Source organism: Gymnoscopelus braueri (genome assembly GCF_963280865.1).
Source record: "Gymnoscopelus braueri genome assembly, chromosome: 5".
Taxonomy (NCBI): Eukaryota; Metazoa; Chordata; class Actinopteri; order Myctophiformes; family Myctophidae; genus Gymnoscopelus; species Gymnoscopelus braueri.
The window spans coordinates 44,186,175-44,207,514 of record NC_137606.1 but is presented as its reverse complement, the minus strand read 5'-3'; the positions used below and the strand labels follow the sequence as shown (position 1 = coordinate 44,207,514).

Genomic DNA, 21,340 nt, shown 5'->3' with positions numbered 1-21,340 from the left:
AATCAAGACTTAGACATTACTGAAATCAAAGCTGTTGCACCACACAAATTAGTTATAAGGAAAAACTTAATATGTATAGAAGCCCTTAGGCAGCACTGATGTGTACTTACAATGGCAAACCGCTTTGAATTAATCCAAAATATTTGTTGAATACGAATGACTCCATCCTTATACCAACACACTTTGCAAGACAGATTAAATCCGATGGATGCTATAATGATTTTGACTTTTACATGATACTCTGCTTCAAGATACTGTAGACGGTATGGTGAAGATAACATTATGCATAACATGCAGTACATGACAGTTAATGATGGCACATACAGTACCACAGCTTTTTAACACCACTAATTGAGTGTAATCGGAGAGATGTAAAGTGAGAGTGGCGACAACTCTGTTCACTTCAATGGACCAGTTTTTTTCTTTTTACACCGATTTCCGGATCATGGAGCCTCTCACTAGTTCTGGGAAGAATAGCAGCAAACACTAGCAGTGCATTTGCAGCAGAACAGACACGTTTAAAAGGTAAGTTGTTGAAAGAATCAGAATGTATTTTACCGTCACATGTAACTGGAACAATGTCAGTCTACGTGAATCCCATGACGATCAAGCATTTTGGACTCTCTTTCCATCACACTTGGTGGAACCATAATCTTTCCATTGCTCTGGCAATTGAGCCTTGGGTGGATTTGTGTCTAACTAGAAGGAATGCAAGCACAAACTCCAGTGGGTCTCCATTATAATTGTTTTATATTTCATTTCATCTTCTGTGGTGTGCTTATTTGTTAGTAGTAAAAAATGAATGGCCCAATGGCTTGGAATTGCTGAACAAAATTGAAATGACTACAACTAAACACTGTCAGCTGAAGGTCACATTGGAGACATGCTATTATGTCTTTTTGTATTTTATGGAATTAGAGAAAATACAATATTATTACAACAGTGCCAATTTTTCCATTTGGTGAAGCATGATGTTCTGTACAATGGTATTCCTTCACTGTGGAGATCACACACGCATGTGTGGGTACACGTGTGAGCACGATTCTCACTCACTCACACACACACACACACACATACACTAACTCATGCGTGGGCACATGTGTGATCACGATTCTCACACACACACCCACCTTCCATGTATTTCCATTGGCTATACCTTTCTTAACTCTAATCTACATGATGTTATGTACAGTGGTATTCCTTCACTGTGGATATCACAAAGGCATGAGTGGGCACACGTGTGATCACGATTCTCACACGTGTACACACGTGCACACACACACACACACACACACACACACACACACACACACACACACACACACACACACACACACACACACACACACACACACACACACACACACACACACACACACACACACACACACACACACACACACACACACACACACACACACACACACAGTATTTCCATTGGCTATACCTTTAACTCTAATGTACAGTAATCCTGAATTCTAAGCCTGAATGCAATTTAAAGCTGCAATCCAGAACTTATTTTAATGAATAAAATGATAAGCTGATATTGTGAAACTTTGCAGGCATAGTCCCAGGAGGAGCCTCTGGCCCAAATCTTTCAAATCGGCTTGATGGTCGGGCTGCTTCACGTTTTGGCCTATAACACTACTGACCATGATACTGTCATGTCAATATTATGGTCAGTATCATGGTCAGTATCTCTGTTTAAACCTGTCATGGACCAGTCTACCGTCTGGTGTCTTACTCCGTTTCAACCTGTACACGATACTGACTTACATGATAATGACCATGATACTTACAGTATCTATATACATATATTTTTTTATACATTTTGCTTTGCTTTATATCCCACTCTTACTCAGGCCAGGTAAACCAATGATAGCTAGCTGGCAACTAGTTTTTTTTATTGAAAGGTATGCATGCCTTTCAGTCTCTCTCTGTATGGTACATTTGGTTCATTTATACTCTCAGAATGAAATAAAATCCCAGGATTTTCCTGAGCACCACCAACATTTGTTTGAATTCATATATTGGTAAAAGTCTGGAGTCCCGGAGTGGCCATAGAGAGAAAAATAACTATATTAAAGTGATCTCAATTATGACACGTGAAACGAAAGCCAACGGTTCTCTTTTAATGGCACTTTTTATTCACCTCTCAACACCGCAGAGAAACTATGACACTAATAATTCTAGATTTCATTCAAACCAAAATCTGTTTCAAAATCTGTTTCAAATAAGACAACTAATTTATATCTGGATGTCAAACCTCAACTCATATTTCCAGACAGGGCATACAGTATTACAATAGTTAGCCGTAGAGCGTGCATGAGTTGCAGCAGAAGCAGATGTTTTATTCACTGCCATGCAAAAATCATGTTCCAGATGTTTCTTAAAAAGTATTTCAGCATTTCATTCATCTGTTTGTTTTTTAACTTGCATTATGAATGAATAAATACTTCATCCAAGTTTACGGATCTGCAGCAATAATCTATAGCTCATAGATTAAATCAGCCATTTGTGTCCTGTATGGATGATGCTGAACCCCTTTCTCCTCTGCTTTGCTGTAGACAAGACTTGTCAGCTAAATCAGTGGTTCTCAAACATGTGAAGGACCCCCAAATGTATATGAATTTGGCTGCGGACCCCCATCTGAAGATGCCAGGGACTTCGATAAGGAGATTTGTGTTGTGAAAACCTTTCAAAATGATTCCACACTTCTCACAATTATTTTTAAAGATTTTTCAAAAGTATCAAATAAATGTTCCATATTTTGCTGGGGAGCCCCTGGAACCCCCTCAAGGACCCCTTTTGAGAACCACTGAACCACTTGGCTGTGAAGTTGACAGCAACTCTTGTAAAACTATTTCTGATCTCTGCCCTACTATTCATCAACATTCAACCTCTGCATTTCATGCAGAAAAGCGCATATTTTCCAACAGCTGACAACAAGGGAAAAGACAGCCGTTTAAAGAAGCGCATCGGACAGAACTAAATGCAAACAAAAAATGCTTTTAAGAAACCCAGCCCTGCATTTGTTCAATACATTCACTGAAATACAAACATGAAGTAGCATCAGTTAAAACCTTTTCTCAAGTCCTCAGGTCTACATTCATCCAGTCAGCCAGTGTACAGCACAGGCCATATACATCACAATTCACAGAAACACCCACATACAGTACGTAAAATATAGGTACATACGTACGCATGTACTGTATAATGAACATAATATAACATATGTTGAAATATTATTTTCAAGATTTGCTGATTTTATACAAGTGATGATGAACAAAAACATAGATCTGACTGTGTGCAATATACTGTACAGTGTGTGTGTGTGTGTGTGTGTGTGTGTGTGTGTGTGTGTGTGTGTGTGTGTGTGTGTGTGTGTGTGTGTGTGTGTGTGTGTGTGTGCAGACGTAGATGCAAATCCAACCAGCAATGGTTCACACAGCTGCAAAAAAATAAATAAATAACTACCTCTTCAAAGCTATGATCAGAACATTTAAAAAAAAAACAGGACAAATGGGGGAATGGTAAGAATATAAATGTGTTAAAAAAGAATCCTTAAATCTCTAGTTAAGAGTGTCCATCAGTTCTTTTTTTCTCCTACATATTCTCTTTGAGCTTAGATGGTAATGCTATACCCAGGCAAGGCATTTCACTAGCCAGCTATTTGGCTAGCCCAGTGTGGCAACACGATTTCGTTTTCTTGCCCTCACTAGCCAGAGGTTGAACCTGGTGTTTTTGTGGAGGAGGATGCAGGCTAACACTAGCATGTGCTATGAGCCGTTCTCTGTGAGATCAGTGAATGAGGCTCGCTTTGGCAGTTCAGTTCCTTTTTAAAACAACCAGCCTTGCGTCAAAAACAAGAGATGGAGTCCATTTTGTCCATTTACCACTACAAACACCACACCTGCTGCCGTGCATATCAGCTGACACATCTCTGCATGTACGCTTCCCTGTTTTTCTATGTTTCTAGTCCTCAACTTTTTACTCTTTCTTACCCGTCTATGTCGATACCTTTCTCATGTTTCTTAGTCACCTTCTTTACACTCAACCTTCTCTCCCTCTCTCTCTCTTTGCTCACATCTTATCTCTCAGCAGCATCTGTCTTGTGGAAACAAAGTCCAGCAAGGTCATCCCTTCCTTCGCCGAAAGTTCTTTTCGGCACTTCTTGCACCTCCGAGATTTTTTAACTAGCCAAACATCACTGCAGGAGACGACAATGCTAATGTTGTGTGTGACTGATCAGAAATTCATCACGGTGCTCATGATTTGTTTGTTTGTTTTATTTCCACTATCAGACCCAGGTGGCAAAATCACAGTTCCTGCACTGTGTACAGTGGACGGCTTCTAACATTGCATCAAGTTAAAAACAATTTCGTCCTCAGAGAATTTCTTTTTTTCTTTTGCTTCTTTTGAAGTGTCAGGTTTAAGCCTGATTCATACTTCATCGTATGGGTTAGGGACATCGTGGACCAAAATAGCCAATATAAGCTCACAATGCGTTACATGATCACATCAGGGACAGGCAGGGCCGGCGCGTCCATACAGGCGACCTAGGCGGCCGCCTAGAGCGGCAGTTTGGAGAGGCGGTAATAATAAATCGGTAAAATCAGGCAAAAATAAGAATTAAATAACATAACCCTAACCTAACCCTAACCCTAAAACCGAAATAAAGTAGCCAAAAACGTATCATAATCCGCCGGGGGCGCATCAGAGGAATCTCGCCTAGGGCGCTGATCAGCCCAGAACCGGCCCTGGTGACAGGTTGTGAGCTTGGTAGGTTTGCTTATTTTCGTCGGGCGACTTAGCATAAATTAGGCATACTTCCCCTCTCCTCTCTCTCTCTTTCAACATGCTCTGTTTCTCTTTCGAACACACAAACATCCCCCTGGCTGAATCCGGTTCTTCCTTTGCCTATCTCTCTCTCCATCGTCTCCCAGTCACTCCTCTGTGATGGTGGGCAGGTGGGGTGTTATGGGTGAACTGGGAGTGCTCCGTAGGTCTGTCCGTGCGCTCAGACTGGAGATGGACCACACGTCGCTCAGCTCTGCAGGAGGAGGGGGGGGGGGGGGTACAGGGGCCAAGGTTCATCATCTGTGTTGTAGGCATCAACATTATAAGTGCTTTGCACACGGGGAAGCGACTGACACGCCTAAGTAAAACATTTTCAGTGAGAGGCGAGCATTCAAGTATAGGGGGTCACAGGCGACAAGCGGCCGCGGCCCCATGAAAAAAGCCCATTTCAACTCTTGACGTTAAGAGTTGAAAGAGTTTTCCTACGTGACTCATTAAAACTCTACCCATGTGAAAAGCCGTTCATGATACAGAAAGTGAGAAGTTTCTGCACACAAGCTACGGTCAAATACAATACACAAACTCACAAAGAGGTAGCCAGACATAGAAGGCATCATTCATTTGAGTACACAGTAAAATCCTGAGAGACTTAATTTAATGTGAATCTGGGAACCCATTCGGTAAAAGGTTGTTTTTTTCCCCTTTGTTTTTGTTAGCTGAATCTGTCTTGAGAGATTCATTTAATGTAAACACTGAGGATTTTGCTGTGAGGCCATGTATATACATACAACAACAGGCGCTGCAAAAGGACTCATAAGGGCCGTTCACACTGAACACTATAACTATAAAAAAATACAATGTTGGTGGTTCGTACAGGGTGACAGGTGGATTGAACAGTGAGGTGGTTCGTTAGAGAGCATGTGAGCGGCGTGGGACAATATTAACGTGGCGGGGAGCGGGTTTATTAAAAGCTAGGAGCGAACTCAGAGCGAGGACCTTCTGCCGCTCCAAGCCGCTCCGGTCGGGGCCGCGCACCACATGTTTGAGCATGCCCACGGACAGACACAAAGAAATCCTCAACAACAGAAGTGCACAGCGCACGTCCCTGATCAAGATTTCATTCAAATTTCTCCGTAATCCACACAAGTTTATTTATAAATTCCTTGAGTCACTTATGTTATATCACTAGCCTGAGCCAATCAAAGGATACGATTTGAAACGCAAGTGACAGGTTTTGGCTGAACGAACCACACTCGCTTTGTGAGTCCCCTCTCTCGAATCTGGTGATTAATCATTAACCCACAGAAATTAATATTGTCCGTCTTATTAAAAAAGACAATGCCTAAATAAAAAGGAAACTTTTGCAACATAGTTGCTGTCCACCTAGGCTCTTTACACAAATGGGGACGCATTTGTGCTAAAAGAGAAAGTGTTTCGGACATGCATGAAATTTCCTTTTTGTTTATTGGCTGCTGAGCAGACGGGTCTGAGCGGAGAACGGAGCAACTGGTGCGCAAATCAAGGTGAGCGACGGAGCGAGTGGGGGTGGGGGGGCGTCATCAACATGAGCGAATAGCAAGCGTGACAACAGCTTAGTTGGCTTGGGAGGTGGTTCGTACAGGGTGACAGGTGGTTGGCAGGCAGGGCGGACATGCTGGGGTTCAGGGGTTGACCACGGGGAGGGAGATGACGCTCCCTGTAGGGGATTCACTGTGCAGGGAGTTCCACCGCACACAGATCACCTCGGAAGAGTCTGACCCACGCACACACACACACACACACACACACACATGCAGAAAGACACACATAGAAACACAGACACAGAAACCTGGCGGTTATAACCTGCACCGACAATAATCATGGAACTCTAATGGATAGACAGGCCTTCCTTCACAACACAGCATTCAATGTTTGTCGACTTGTCGATTTAAATTTTTGTCGATTTCGATTTCTAATTAACACTTCAAGTCCCTTACCACGATATAGTATTGTGCAATAAAATGATCCAATACGTTTATCATGGTGGCGCCAAAGGGGCCTAGCTGTCTAGAACAGGGTGTGTCGGTCTGTGTCTATCTCTGTATCTACAGTATCTCTATATCTCTGTGTCCACTAAAGCAGACCAATCACAGCTTAGCTCACGCTGCTAAGTAGATACAATGAACCGCGCAGCTATGGCAATCACAAAGTAAATCATGAATTAAGCTCCATTACCATGGAGACGTACAGTACGAGACTACTCTTCCTTGTTTACGTTGTGTAAACAAGGAAAGAGAAGGACGAGGCCGGCTGGGCACTGCGTCATGGGCACCCGGAACTGATGGCAAGCAAACTGACCACTGTGGGAGCCAACCCAGGGCACAGCCAGGAAAGGAAAGAGGCGCACCACCTACACAGATGCACTGCGGCGCGACAGCGGAGCCAACAACACTGCCGAGTTCAAGAGCCTGATGCTGGACAGGAGGGTGTGGAGGGCAGCGATTCAGGAGTCCCGAGTTGGTGTTGGCTAGACCGCACTCTCGCATCGCATCGCATCGCATCGCATTACATTATGTCGTAATTCTGTCGGCAAGCATAGTCTCACGCGTCGTGACACGAGAAGCATAAATCTTAACTGTGATACATCAGGAAGTTGTGCCTTCTATCCAATACAGTTCTATGCAGACGCACACACATAGTAAACTGATGCACAGAGGAGACACAGAGGAAAATGTACATGCAGAGGAGGAGGGTGACAGGGACACAGAGGAGGGTGACAGGGACCTGTGGGAGAGCGTTGTGTCCTACCTGTTCTGAACTTGCTGTACGGTCCGTTCTCGTGGGGCTGCCGGCTGCCCGACCAGAAAGGCAGCAGTCCTCTCTCTCTCCACCTGGGACACACAACAAAACAACACAAACACACATTATTAAAAAAGGCATTGCTCCAATACTTGGTCCAGATCCTTCTGGCTGCTGGAAAGAAGGCTCTCACCAAGAACTGGCTCCAGACTGATATACCAGACACTATAAACAGTGGAGGACCATCATAGACAATATTCAAGACATGGAAAGCTTAACATACAGATTGAAAACAAAAGAAGATCTCTTTAAAAAAAAGATAGGGGAAATGGTTAAATTAAACAAGAAGAGAAGAAAAGGTTAACTATGTACCCCCAGGTTGTGTAATGCCCGATTTATTCTTGGTTGCGCGCTGTGTCATGCACCTAAAATAGCTGATCTACAAGCTCACAACCAGTTGCAGTGCGACGTGTTGAGAGCTTATAGATCTGCTATTTTAGGTGCGCAACACCGGCACGCAACTAAACATAACTGGGCTTTTAGGCTCAGAGGCAGACAGAGAGGGGGGGTGGGGGGGGGGGGTGACATACATTCTCTTACAAAAACACAACAAACAGGCTAATATAAGAATGACAATATGACACGGTTGTTATTGTTATTATATCTGCTGCTTTTTAACTGCCTAATTATGATATTGACATTTCCATTAAACCATGCATCATGTACTGTACAGTTCTGTTATTACGTCTGCTGCTATTTTAACTGACCTCATCTCTCGGTGCTATTTTTAACCAGTGGTGGAAAAAGTATTCACATGTTTTACTTAAGTAAAAGTATCAATACTGCAATGTACAAGTAAAAGTCTGGAATTCAAAGTTTACTCGAGTAAAAGTACAAAAGTATTGGTATCAAAAAAGTACCTCAAGTAGAAAGTAACTCATTATGCAGAATGTCCCATTTCACACGTTTTCAAATGTATTGCTATCTTTTGAAAATAGCAGATCTATAATCTCGATGGGACGCATTGTGAGCTTCAGCTATTTTCAAATGGCTGAAATGTATATAGGGCTGAAGTGGGTAATGCATGTTTTGTAATAATAATCAAAATCTACAAAGTAACTAGCAACTTCAGTTTTTAAATAACTGTATCACACACTTTACTGTTACACCTGTAAACCTGTCATTTGACAAAAACATTGAGTTGGGTTGAATAGAAACACAGTTTGTTTCTCAGTCTCTATTCTATTCTATTTCTCTCTTTCAATGACCTGCATCTACCTGACCTGCATCTGTCTCTTATTTACACTGTGATAGGATCTCCTACACAGTAGAATACTGTGTTCGTTTATCCTTTTTGTCTCTGTCGGGTGGAAACCTCATATGTACAAAACTGTTACTTACAGGATTCCAGGGATTAAAGCCATATTCAAAAGTAGCAAGCAAAGTTCTAAACGTGGCAGATCTGCTACTTTTGAGTGGACACTGTAGTATGATCAGGTAGGGCGTTAACTTACGGAAAAACACAAAAAGTTAGATTATGGACATGGGTTTCTACCCAACAACAGCGATTTGAGTTAAATTCACACTGGTTTTCTCAAATTGTCAGCCTATCTCTCCTCACACACACACACACACACACACACACAGACAGACAGACAGACAGACAGACAGACAGACAGACAGACAGACAGACAGACAGACAGACAGACAGACAGACAGACAGACAGACAGACAGACACACACACACACACACACATTGCCTCTTAAAACACAGGAACATTTCTCTCTGTGAAGCTGTGAAGAACACATCAGTCATGTCAACAGCATCCATTACACAACGTGTCAGTCCGTGTTATACAAGCTATGAATCACACAGGACTCAGCACAACACAACACAACACCGTCAAAAAAAATTTTTACTCTGAGAGTACACTCTCAAAATGGTTGGGTGGAGGCGGGGGGGGGGGTTAAGTGTCTTTGCTCAGGGACACTTTGACTGAGGTAGCTGTGGGGTCAAACCGGTGACCTTCTGGTTCCCAACGGCCTCTTTCTCACTACGCCAGTGGTTCTCAAACTTTCAAACCCAGTCTACTGTAGGGTACTACAGTAGATATACAGTAGGTATATGTGGGATAAAAACGGAAAGCTGTTATTAGAATGCTGTATTCTTCATGCAGAATCAATTCCAATATTGCCAATTACCTAAAAACATATTTAAAAGAAAACAAAAACAATGTCTGTTGTTGTTTTTGAAGTGAGGATGCATAAGTGGGCTGAGGCTGTGACGGAAATACAATTTATATTCCTTTTAGGCAATTGATTTATCGATTATTGATTTATTATAAATGTAATATTAATTCTTACTTCAGTTATTAATATATGACTGCATGCTGACCTGTCTGAATGTATTGTCCTTGCAAGGGAAATAAATGAGTCTGTTAATATGTCTTATGAGTTTAGTACACCCTCAGTGTAGTTATTAAGCAGCAGGCTCATACAGCAAGGTTAACTAGATATTCCTCTGTAAGCAAGCGGAAGACCCAGACAGCAAGATGACAAGTTATAAGGTTTTATGAACGCAAGGAGAATGTTTCTCGTATCAGGCGTCAGTATTCTGGCTAGGGCAGTGACTATGGCCTCGGCATATAGCAGTGGGCCTTCCATTCTCAGTCGATGAGAATGGTCAGGCAGAATTGGCAGGCAGAATTGGCCTTCCATACTCAAGTGCTGAGAACAAATCTTTTGGTCAGACAGAAGGAAAGTCAGTCCTCAGAATTATCCTAACGGTGTGTATGTATCCAGTTGTAGAAGATGCCCCAACATCCAGATCGGTCAGACTGCCGTTACCTTCCGAGGCAGCTGGACCCTGTCCACCTTTCCTTCTTCCATCCCTTTTTCCTTTCTATTCGTTACTCTTATTTTCTCATTATTATATTTCTCATAGTTATTTCCTCATTATTATATTACATTATAATCATTAATTATTGTCATAGTATTGACATCTTTTGTATTGAATACATCTTCTAAAATGGATATTAGTATCAACTCTTCATTCTCTCAAAGAGGAAATGTTCAATTAAGGCTAATTCAAACCTATTTTTATGTATTTTTAGCTGACACATTCAGAGAACATAATTATTATGTCCCTCAGCGTGTTTGCCATTTCTGCAAGTGTGACCATAATTTGGCAAATTGATTGATTGATGTTGTGTGAGAGTGTGTGCGTGCGTGCGTGCCTAGGTATGTGCATGTGTAGGTGCGTGCATGTGTGCATAGGTGTGCGTGCGTGCGTGTGTTCACCCACCAATGGAATATGAAGACAGCAGTGATGAGAACTGCTGACACCACATCAGTCAGAATCCACATCATGCTGTAGTCCTCTGGAGTCTACACAGAGAGAATAGAATAGAATATTTTATTGGCAACAATTAAAAGCAAAATATCACCAATTAAAAGCGTCACAATGGATTATAAGCCGAAGCTCGTCCAAAGAGAAACAGAGAGAGAGAGAGAGAAACAGAGAGAGAGATAGAGAGGGAGGGAGAGAGAGAGAGAGAGAGAGAGAGAGAGAGAGATAGAGAGAAACACAGAGAGAGAGAGAGAGAGAGAGAGAGAGAGAGAGAGAGAGAGAGAGAGAGAGAGAACCACCCAAATTTAGAACAAACATGGGAAAGTTCTCATTCTACTGCTCTGCCACCAAAAAAGATGAGTAACACTGGTTTCTTTCAAATTGTCCTGAAAAAACGATTCAAATCGGGAGACCAATCAATCAAACAGTTGATCGGTCTGTCTGTCTGTCCAAAGCGTCAATTGCAAACCGAGAACTGGTTGCAGCTTATAACAGATTACATGCTTGTGTATCTGCATTAACTTTGTCATTTCCTGGCATTAATGCATAATTAGCCACTTGAACCCCAGTATACATATTTATGGGGGGGGGGGGACATTAGCCAAAAACAGCCGCTCTACAAGCCCACCAAGAGATTTGGTGTAGACGGGGGGGGAAACCAATCCAAGTACAGTTGTAACTCGAGTTGTTTCTGTAAGACTACAGGGTTTAACCCATTAAGACCAAACCAATATATCAGTGGGTCTCAACCCTGCTTTATGTCTTCGGGTTCAACTTGTTGTGGTTAAACCCATAGATATATATAAAGGCTAGATGACTCACCCGCGCTGCTGGCCAATGGAGTACGACGTTGCCACATGGCGGCCATCTTGGGACGGTCATTCATAACATTATATACTTTGAAATAACCATAGCGTGCTCAATTTTCATCCGATTTTCAAACGGTTTGGTGTGTTGTAAACACCAAAGATGTATTTATGATACTGCATATTTAATGTTATAATTTTTTTTTAAAAAGTATGCGGTATCATAACTACATCTTTGGTGTTTACAAAACTGAAAAAAAAATTTAGCACGCTATGGTTATTTCAAAGTATATGCACCATAGACATAATGTTATGAATGACTGTTGCAAGATGGCCGCGGTTGAGCTACGCTTGCGACACCCCCTTGAGCCATCTGGCCTTTATATATATATCTATGGTTAAACCCATTAAGACCCGAATCCTAACAGTTTTCTGAAAATTCGATGTTGCTATATCAGTTTTGCTATATAACGTTTTAATGTCAAGGACCGCCAAAATTATATGTATTTGGCCACTGACCCCCCCCCCCCCATCTCAAAATATTGTGTTCCAGGGACCCCCAGAAGGAAAGATTTGAGTTAAAAATGTTCGCTTAAAAATATACATATTTAAAATGTTATATAATGTTCAAGATGTTTTTAAAAATTGCAGATCTGCAGATCTCTATGAGCTTGTATATCTGCTATTTTTGAATAGCCAAAGTATAAAATAATGGTTGTGACGCTATATTAACACATTGACCGCCAGAGGTTAATCTCATAATGTACTCACCAGTGCCAACGTTTTATTGTTGTTTTTTGTTTTTTTCACGTCGCCATAGATCTTGTTAAAATCCTTAAGATTGATCCGTACACGGTCTGTTTACATCGGCGACATCTCCCTGCGTGTACCAGTCCAAACCACGTGTCAAACGGAGCCGCCATGTTTGAGTTCTGACCGTTTAAGTTAACATGGGAAATGCGAGGATGAAAAACTACATGTTTACAGGGGCTTTTACAGGGGTTTTTGTGTACGACTTAGAATGGAGGCAGACGGGAAACAAAAAACGGGATCGCACTTCCGGTCGACATCGGGTGGTGTTACACTGAAAATGGTCCACCTAGAAAATTGAAAAAAAAAAAAAAAATCTAAAAAAAGGAAAAAGCACCACAGCCCGTAGGCTACGGGATCGGCGCTTAACCGTTGGATTTAACGGCCCGTAGAACTACGGGCCCGGCGGTCAATGTGTTAAGCGGTAGCGCACTGCGGAACGGGGATAGGCTCCCGGGCTCAGGCTGATACCGACAATACTAATACTATACTAATACTAATATCTCCTCCCTACTTCCTTACTTAAAGGGTTACCTACTGTAACAATAACAGCCAGTGACCATGAAGCCAGTGTAATAATAATGAATGCATAGAGGTGAACTCACTATGGAGCCAGTGTAATGATAATGAATGCATAGAGGTGAACTCACCATGAAGCCAGTGTAATGATAATGAATGCATAGAGGTGAACTCACTATGGAGCCAGTGTAATAATAATGAATGCATAGAGGTGAACTCACTATGGAGCCAGTGTAATGATAATGAATGCATAGAGGTGAACTCACTATGGAGCCAGTGTAATAATAATGAATGCATAGAGGTGAACTCACTATGGAGCCAGTGTAATGATAATGAATGCATAGAGGTGAACTCACTATGGAGCCAGTGTAATGATAATGAATGCATAGAGGTGAACTCACTATGGAGCCAGTGTAATGATAATGAATGCATGGAGGTGAACTCACTCACCATGAGGAACAGAGGCTTGTGCATGTGAGCCAGCAGGTGGACAGAGTTGGTGGTGACAGACTGGACTCCTGCACACCAGGCCAGGGAGTACAGCCACGTCTGACTGATCACAAACAGGTTGGTGCTGATGTTCACCGACTTGTACTTACTGTAGGGGAGAGAGAGAGAGAGAAAAGGAGGTTGGAGAGGAGGGGGTACGCATGGATAATTAGTGATCTTTTTAAAAAACAACATCCAACATACCACAAGTGAATACACGCAAGCGTACATGCGCGCGCGCACACACACACACACACACACACACACACACACACACACACACACACACACACACACACACACACACACACTTGAGGTGACTTGAGATGAAAGCAAGTTTCAGCCTTTGAAAGTCTAATGATCATGACACAGGCAGACAAACCAGACAAACAGAGACAGATAGGCAGAGACATACAAACTGACTGACAGATAAGTAGACAGACAGACAGAAAAACTGAAAGTTGGATGAGATGGATGATTCACATGTCATGGTTCATTTAAAAAATAGTCTAATCTCTTGCGGTGAAATATCCTCTATGATTCAAGAGAGGGAAGAGTGTAACTGTGTTATACCTCTGAGTCACCCTGCCATCTGTGGATTCTCTGCTCCTCCTTTCCACCCCTCCCTCTCTCTCTCTCTCTCTCTCTCTCTCTCTCTCTCTCTCTCTCTCTCTCTCTCTCTCTCTCTCTCTCTCTCTCTCTCTCTCTCTCTCTCTCTCTCTCTCTCTCTCTCTCTCTCTCGCTCGCTCTCTCGCTCTCTCTCTCTCTCTCGCTCGCTCTCTCGCTCTCTCTCTCTCTCTCTCTCTCAGCATAATGCCTAATTTACGTTGTCGTAATGGTGTTTCTCGTCAAAAATAACATATGTTCCCGGCGAAATAAATTAAGCATTACGTCAAGGTTTAGGCCTGAAAATCTGTTATTATTGGCAAGAGACACATCGCACAACAGAATAAATAACGTAAGGTTTTAGCTGGTGGGGACATAATAGTGTGTTAGCCTGGCTGGTGCGGCAGGACAACTGGAGATTTCTGTCAAACCGACACGTCTGGGGAAATCTAAATTCAATGTAGGTGCGAGAACAGCGGAGAAAACCAGCGCTAATAGACTTAATGTATTGTACACCCACTGGCTTTTTAAATATTCCAACCCAGTTTCCACCCAGTTCTAGCCACTCTCAGCTAAGGGGTCCTTGAGCTGAAAAACGTTGAAGACCCCTGCTATAGCCAGAGATCCCAGATCATCTGATAAACACTAGACTCCGTCACACGTCACAGGCAGAGACAGAGTAAAACACACCTGATCTGCTGCTGTGACATGGAGCTGTAGTGCAGGTTGAGTCTGGTGATGTGGCTGTCTGTCAGCTCCTGTATGGAGGCCGTCTCCCCGGAGGTCTGCTGGAGGTCTGGGTCTACAGCCTGGACCAGGTCTCTGTCCTCAGAGGGCAGCCACAGCACCTACAGTACAGCACAGCACACACATAACACACATAATACATTCAAGATGTGAAATTCCAAAGTTTCAGAGACCCTGCCATTGGCACTTTAGTGAAACATCAGTGAATTGTCCAAGCTTCGTCACGGACAAAGGGGAGGATTTGCCAAGCGTGAAATGGTGCCAGGTGCGAATTGGCCTCTTTTCACACTAGGCATATCAGGCACAATTACAAAGGGGGGAAAAAGGCTTTTCAGGAAAAGTGAAAAGGTCAGATGTCATGTCTGTACAGTATGAGTCCACTTGAAAAGAGACACACACACACACACACACACACACACACACACACACACACACACACACACACACACACACACACACACACACACACACACACACACACACACACACACACACACACACACACACACACACCTGTGAGGAGTTGACATGTGCTCGCACCACCCGCAGGGTGGTGTTGATGTAGCTGTCACTGTAAGGGTGTCCAGACGGTGGCCTGCGGAGGTCAAACAGCACCAGCTTGTTGCTGCGGGCGGCCACCTCCAGGAACTGGGCCAGGGAGGGAACGCTCTGGTTCTGAGCCCTGAGGCGCACCGCCTCCGACAGGGACGACACCGTACCGAACGGATCCCTCTGGGAGCACATGATCAATCAATCAATCAAAGTTTATTTATATAGCACATTTCATACATCAAGTGCAGTTCAATGTGCTTCACAGAAATAGGTAAAAGACTGTAAGGAAACCACGAAGCATTGAGAAATATATAAAAGTGTTTTTTCGAAAATTAACGCCCTATTTGATCATACTGTACTACAACATCACACAAAAGCATCAAAAGTAGCAGATCCACAAGCTCGAAAGCTTGTCGATCTGCTACTTTTGATATTTTTGGATTTTAATCCTGAAAAGTAACAATTTTGGACGTATGAGGTTTCCACCCGACAGAGACGATAAAATTAAGAATTAGTAACTCAGAGAACATTTCTTAATATCACGTGGGTGTTTGATAAACAGTGTTAGTGTGGAAAAGGGCTCAATACAATTTCCATTCCAACTACAGTAGACATTTGCTGTCTGCAGCTCTTCTTTTTTTCTCAAATTTTGGCATTATGTGACACATTGTTTAAGTCAGCAAGTCGGCAAATACGATTGGCATTAGATAAAGGGCCAGAAAATAGTTTAATTTGAGAATTTGATAGTTAAATAGACATTTGTGATGAAGAGAATGGATCAAAGATAAACGAGCTGTGGTGGCATAATAAACTGCAAACAAGCTGTTTTTCCATTATTGTGAATAATGAATTCATGACCATGTGCCATGACCATGAGCACATTCTAATAATTATGATTTGACATAAGGCTACTTTTATTCTCATAATTACTAACCCAGCTCCTCCCAGACATACAACACATTAGTGGTCTGTATTACAGACCTACAAGCTCACAGCGCGTTGTGGACACGGAACATTATGAGCTTGTAGATTGGCTGTATTCGGCATTAATGGACTGATTGGTTGCAGCTGGGGAGCTATGTGTGCAGCCAGCTAGAGTTCGCTAAAACCTGTTGGCAAAAATAAGAGAAAATGGCACTGACCAAAAGCCTAAAGAGGAACACTGACAGTGAAAACTGGGCATTTAAAGAGGAATGCAGATATTATTGCAACAGGGATCGGTTTTGGCCTACGTGGGCCGTTTTTTACACACCACTGGCTTACGTGATAAAACATAATTTTGTTGCTGTAGGGCAGAAACTCCATATTCTAACATTTTGTGTTCTTTCGTAAATTAACGCCCTACTTGATCATACTACAGCGTCACACAAAAGCATCAAAAGTAGCAGATCCACAAGCTCGAAACGCGGCGCTTGTGGACCTCCAACTTTCCCTACTTTTGAATTGGAATCCTGAAAATTAACAGTTTTGGACATATGAGGTTTCCACCCGACAGAGACGATATACTTTTAAAATAAATCTGTGATTCTATAGTAAGACACAGTATCTCATGACCTGGTGCTAAGGGGGGGTGGATGGATGGGTAGGAGGATGTTCTGTTGTAAAATAATAGCTTGGAGCAGCTCATTTAAAGTGGAATAACAATGCAAATCAACTCGTACATTTTTGGGGGACTGGGAATGTAGTTCACAATTCATATTAGTGAACTATGAATGTGAAACTAGTTCATTTCAATCTGTGTGAAATGAGCTTTGAGCTACTGTAGCTCTTGTGAAGTGTGGACTTAAACAACGCTGAGAAAAACAGACTTTTCTCTCTGATTACATAACATAACTCCCACCTACCTACCTACCTACAGTACCTTGTGTGTGTGTGTGTGTGTGTGTGTGTGTGTGTGTGTGTGTGTGTGTGTGTGTGTGTGTGTGTGTGTGTGTGTGTGTGTGTGTGTGTGTGTTCGTGTGCGTGTGCGTGTCCGTGTGTGTGTGTCTCACCGATAGGAACCAGTCCCCGGCGTTGAGCTGCTGCAGCTCAGCCCAGGTGAAGTGAGAGGCGTCGGTGTGTGTTCGGTTGGGGAACACCTGCGCTACGTTGGTGGTCCTGGACAGACTGACGTCATGCATCAGGAACGGCACTCCATCATAACTACAGAGAGAGAGAGAGAGAGAGAGAGAGAGAGAGAGAGAGAGAGAGAGAGAGAGAGAGAGAGAGAGAGAGAGAGAGAGAGAGAGAGAGAGAGAGAGAGAGAGAGAGAGAGAGCGTTTATTTTCTAATAAATCATGACATCATTTTTAAACATGACATCATACCAGATAGTAAAGAATAAAGGTTTGAAGCAGTGGTTCCCAGGGATTTGGGGGGGGGAATCCCCAGATGACAGTGAAGTGAAGTTCAGACTTCAAAAACAACGAAAAACAATCTGATTCCAATCTGGACAAGCCAAAAAATCATATTTGGGGCTGCCAGTCTGAACATACTGTAGCCTTAGTGGTTCTCAACCTGTGGGTCGGCACCCTCAAGGGCTCCCCACATGACCACCAAACAGTTAAAAAGAAAACAATGAACTACAATAGCAGCAGCCAGCGAAAGCACAAATAATAATCAACCCACACAGTACATAATTTGCGTTCCTCAGACCCCCAACATTCTTAAATGCAACATTGCAACAATAACAAGCCTCAGAGAGATATACATGCATGCACTATAACCTGAGGCACGCAGAGATCATCCGTCTCCACAGAGGATCTGTAGGACTGACACCACTCATCTTATTCCTGCTGGGTCAGCCAAATGCCCAGCTTAGCCTGACCATACAGAGAGTTCAGTAGCACACTTTCAGCCTTCTTAAGCACTAAATCCAAAAGGTCCAAGATTGAAACTCCCCCACACATAAAAGTCTCCCACCGGCTTTACATAAAACCCACCAACCCCCTGAACCCTAGCGTCCCTATTGTGGAACAAACATTCGATGAAAATAGCAGATCTACAAGCTCACAATGCAACACGTTGGCCATTGACCATTCGGAGACAGGGTTTCATCAGTAAGACAGACCATAGGTGAACACTGGTTCATGCCTTATGAGCTTATGTCTACAAGTCTTTGGTCCTCTCTTTAATATGTCCCCAAGCACCAACACACATGAACTCAAAAAGACAACAAAAAGTCAACCTTTTCATTGTATAATATCGTTGCTGTCGAGCAGAAACCTATGGCCAAATTTGAACCTTTTGTGTTTTTTCGTAAACGAATGCCCTGCTTGATCATACTACAGCGTCACACAAAAGTATTGAGGCGCGAGAAGTAACAGTTTTGGACATATGAGGTTTCTACCCGACAAAGACGATTATATCTAAACCATTACTTCTCAGGAAATGCTTTACGTTAGCTTGATATGAATCTCAGGGCTACACTCAGAAGGGAACGTAATTTCAAAACACAGTTTCTGACAGATATGTGCATAATGAATCTATTTAATGACCTACTGTCATGCAGTTTGTCCAGCAGAGCCACTGTCTGTGCCATCACAGAGTCTCCATGGTGCTGTATCTCTCTTTCTCTCTCGCATGTGTGTGTGTGTGTGTGTGTGTGTGTGTGTGTGTGTGTGTGTGTGTGTGTGTGTGTGTGTGTGTGTGTGTGTGTGTGTGTGTGTGTGTGTGTGTGTGTGCGCGTGCGCGTGTGTGTGTGTTCATTTTCGAGCTGTGCACTGTGCTTATGGCAGTCCATAGTCGTCGATGATGACTTCATATCTCCCGGGGGGGAAGGGGGGTTTTCAGTGCTTGGTGCGCTCATGCCACCTCATGTGGCTGTGTAGACCAGTGGTTCTCACCCAGTGGTCCGGGGACCACCAGTGGTCCTTGGGGGGGGGGGGGTTCCAGGGGGTCCCCAGCAAAAGGTGTTAATACATTTTCACCCCTTTATCCATATTGTATACGTTGGCCATTCAAAAATAGCAGATATACAAGCTCACAGCTGTGAGCTTTTATATCTGTTATTTTTGAACATTTTCAAAAAATCTTGAAAGTGTGGAATTCTGTAGAATTTTGCAGAAGAACACAAATCTTCTCTTCTGGGGGTCCCTGGCACAAAACGTTTTGAGATGGGGGTCCGCGGCCAAATGTATATCAATTTAGGGGTCCTTGGCATGAAAAAGGTTGAAAGCCACTGGTGTAGACCAATTGCTGACCCACACACTTTTCCACACGTGGGGCAGGTGTGTGTTGAACCTGGTTGCATAGTCCTTGCAGTGCGTTCATGCCGCTGACAGTGAGTCTCTGCACGTCTTAGGGATGTCTTCTCCTCCAGGTGGGAGACACCCGAGAGGCAGGAAGAACGCCAGGTGTCTCGATCTGCTGCCATCCTTTCCCGGTTGGAGGGTGGTAACGTTGCAGTTCTTGAGTAGCACCTTCATGTGGTCCTTGTAGTGCCCTCCTGCAGACCGATCTGCAGGAGGGCACTACAGTGTCACACAAAAGCATCAAAAGTATTCGAGCTTGTAGATCTGATACTTAAGCTATTTTGGAGTTTGAATCCTGAAAGTAACAGTTTTGGACATGAGGTTTCCACCCGACAGAGACGATATCATACATACATTTATATCAACATATCCAGCTGTTCTTCAGTGTTGCAGATGTATTGAGGAGTTATGCCAACATGACATTCATACGCTCACACACTAACATACACGTACGCACGCTCCACAAACACACACAGTATTAGTGTCTTTACCTAATGCTGACATCCGTTTCCAGTCCCACTGCACCAACCTCCACAGTGCTCTCGAACGACATCAACGTGTTTTCTGGAGCCAGCTACAGTGCACGCACGCACACACGCGCACACACACACACACACACACACACACACACACACACACACACACACACACACACACACACACACACACACACACACACACACACACACACACACACACACACACACACACACACACACACACACACACACAGAGAGAATGAGACAATAATCATGTCATCAGTATCATCTATGCATGGAGCCAAGCAGTCACTTCCATTGCCAGGTTTTAAATCATGGATCTCTCTCTCTCTCTCTCTCTCTCTCTCCAATAGTCTCTCTATCTGCCCAGACTAAATCAGCACACAGTCTGGTAAAACTCAACACAGCTGCCTTACAGATCATCTGTCTAGTAAAGCTCAAATGCTCTCTAATTGGTACATGTGTGCTCGGGGGGTGCACTACTTGAGACTATTTTGTTGCTGTCGGGCCGAAACCTCCCATCTCCATATTTTAGTTTTTTTCATAAATTAATACCCTACTTGATCACACTACAGCGCAGTGGTGGAAAGTAACTAAGTACATTTACTTAAGTACTGTACTTAAGTACAATTTTGAGGTATTTGTACTTTACTTGAGTATTTCCAATTTCCAATACTTTTACTTCTACTCCACTACATCTCAGAGGCAAATATTGTACTTTTACTCTACTACAATTATTTGAAAACTTTAGTTACTAGTTACTTTTCAGATATAACTGATGATATAATGAAACATACATTAACCACTTTAACCCTATTTAATACCTAGGCTATTTGAAAATAGCAGATCTACAAGCGATGCGACGCGTTGTGAGCTTGTAGATCGGCTATTTTCAAATATTTAGTACTTTTACTTTTGGTATTTTAAGTACATTTTGATGCCAATACTTTTGTACTTTTACTCAAGTACATTTTGCATTCTGGACTTTTACTTGTAACAGAGTATTTTTATATTGCAGTATTGGTACTTTTACTTAAGTAAAGAATTTGAGTACTTTTTCCACCACTGCTACAGCGTCACACAAAAACATCGAAAATAGCAGATCCACAAGCTCGAAACACGGCGCGAAGCGACACGTTTTGAGCTTGCGGA

At 42.9% G+C, this 21,340-nt stretch overlaps 2 protein-coding genes across 2 annotated transcripts in view; one reads left to right on the top strand and one right to left on the bottom strand.

Annotated features, from left to right (window-relative positions):
- aamdc (adipogenesis associated, Mth938 domain containing) overlaps window positions 1–21,340 on the top strand; it is a 282,823-nt gene that overhangs the window by 5,322 nt on the left and 256,161 nt on the right. The gene's annotated exons all lie outside the window — the stretch shown is intronic.
- gdpd4a (glycerophosphodiester phosphodiesterase domain containing 4a) overlaps window positions 2,143–21,340 on the bottom strand; it is a gene marked incomplete at its 5' end in the record, with an annotated part of 33,725 nt that continues 14,527 nt past the window's right edge. Inside the window, 8 exons of the mRNA XM_080429238.1 lie at window positions 2,143–5,053; window positions 7,588–7,670; window positions 10,883–10,965; window positions 13,513–13,660; window positions 14,848–15,005; window positions 15,418–15,636; window positions 17,448–17,598; window positions 20,180–20,262. Coding sequence (XP_080285364.1) covers window positions 4,947–5,053; window positions 7,588–7,670; window positions 10,883–10,965; window positions 13,513–13,660; window positions 14,848–15,005; window positions 15,418–15,636; window positions 17,448–17,598; window positions 20,180–20,262 — 1,032 coding nt within the window. The 3' untranslated portion in view covers window positions 2,143–4,946. The remainder of the gene's footprint in view (window positions 5,054–7,587; window positions 7,671–10,882; window positions 10,966–13,512; window positions 13,661–14,847; window positions 15,006–15,417; window positions 15,637–17,447; window positions 17,599–20,179; window positions 20,263–21,340) is intronic.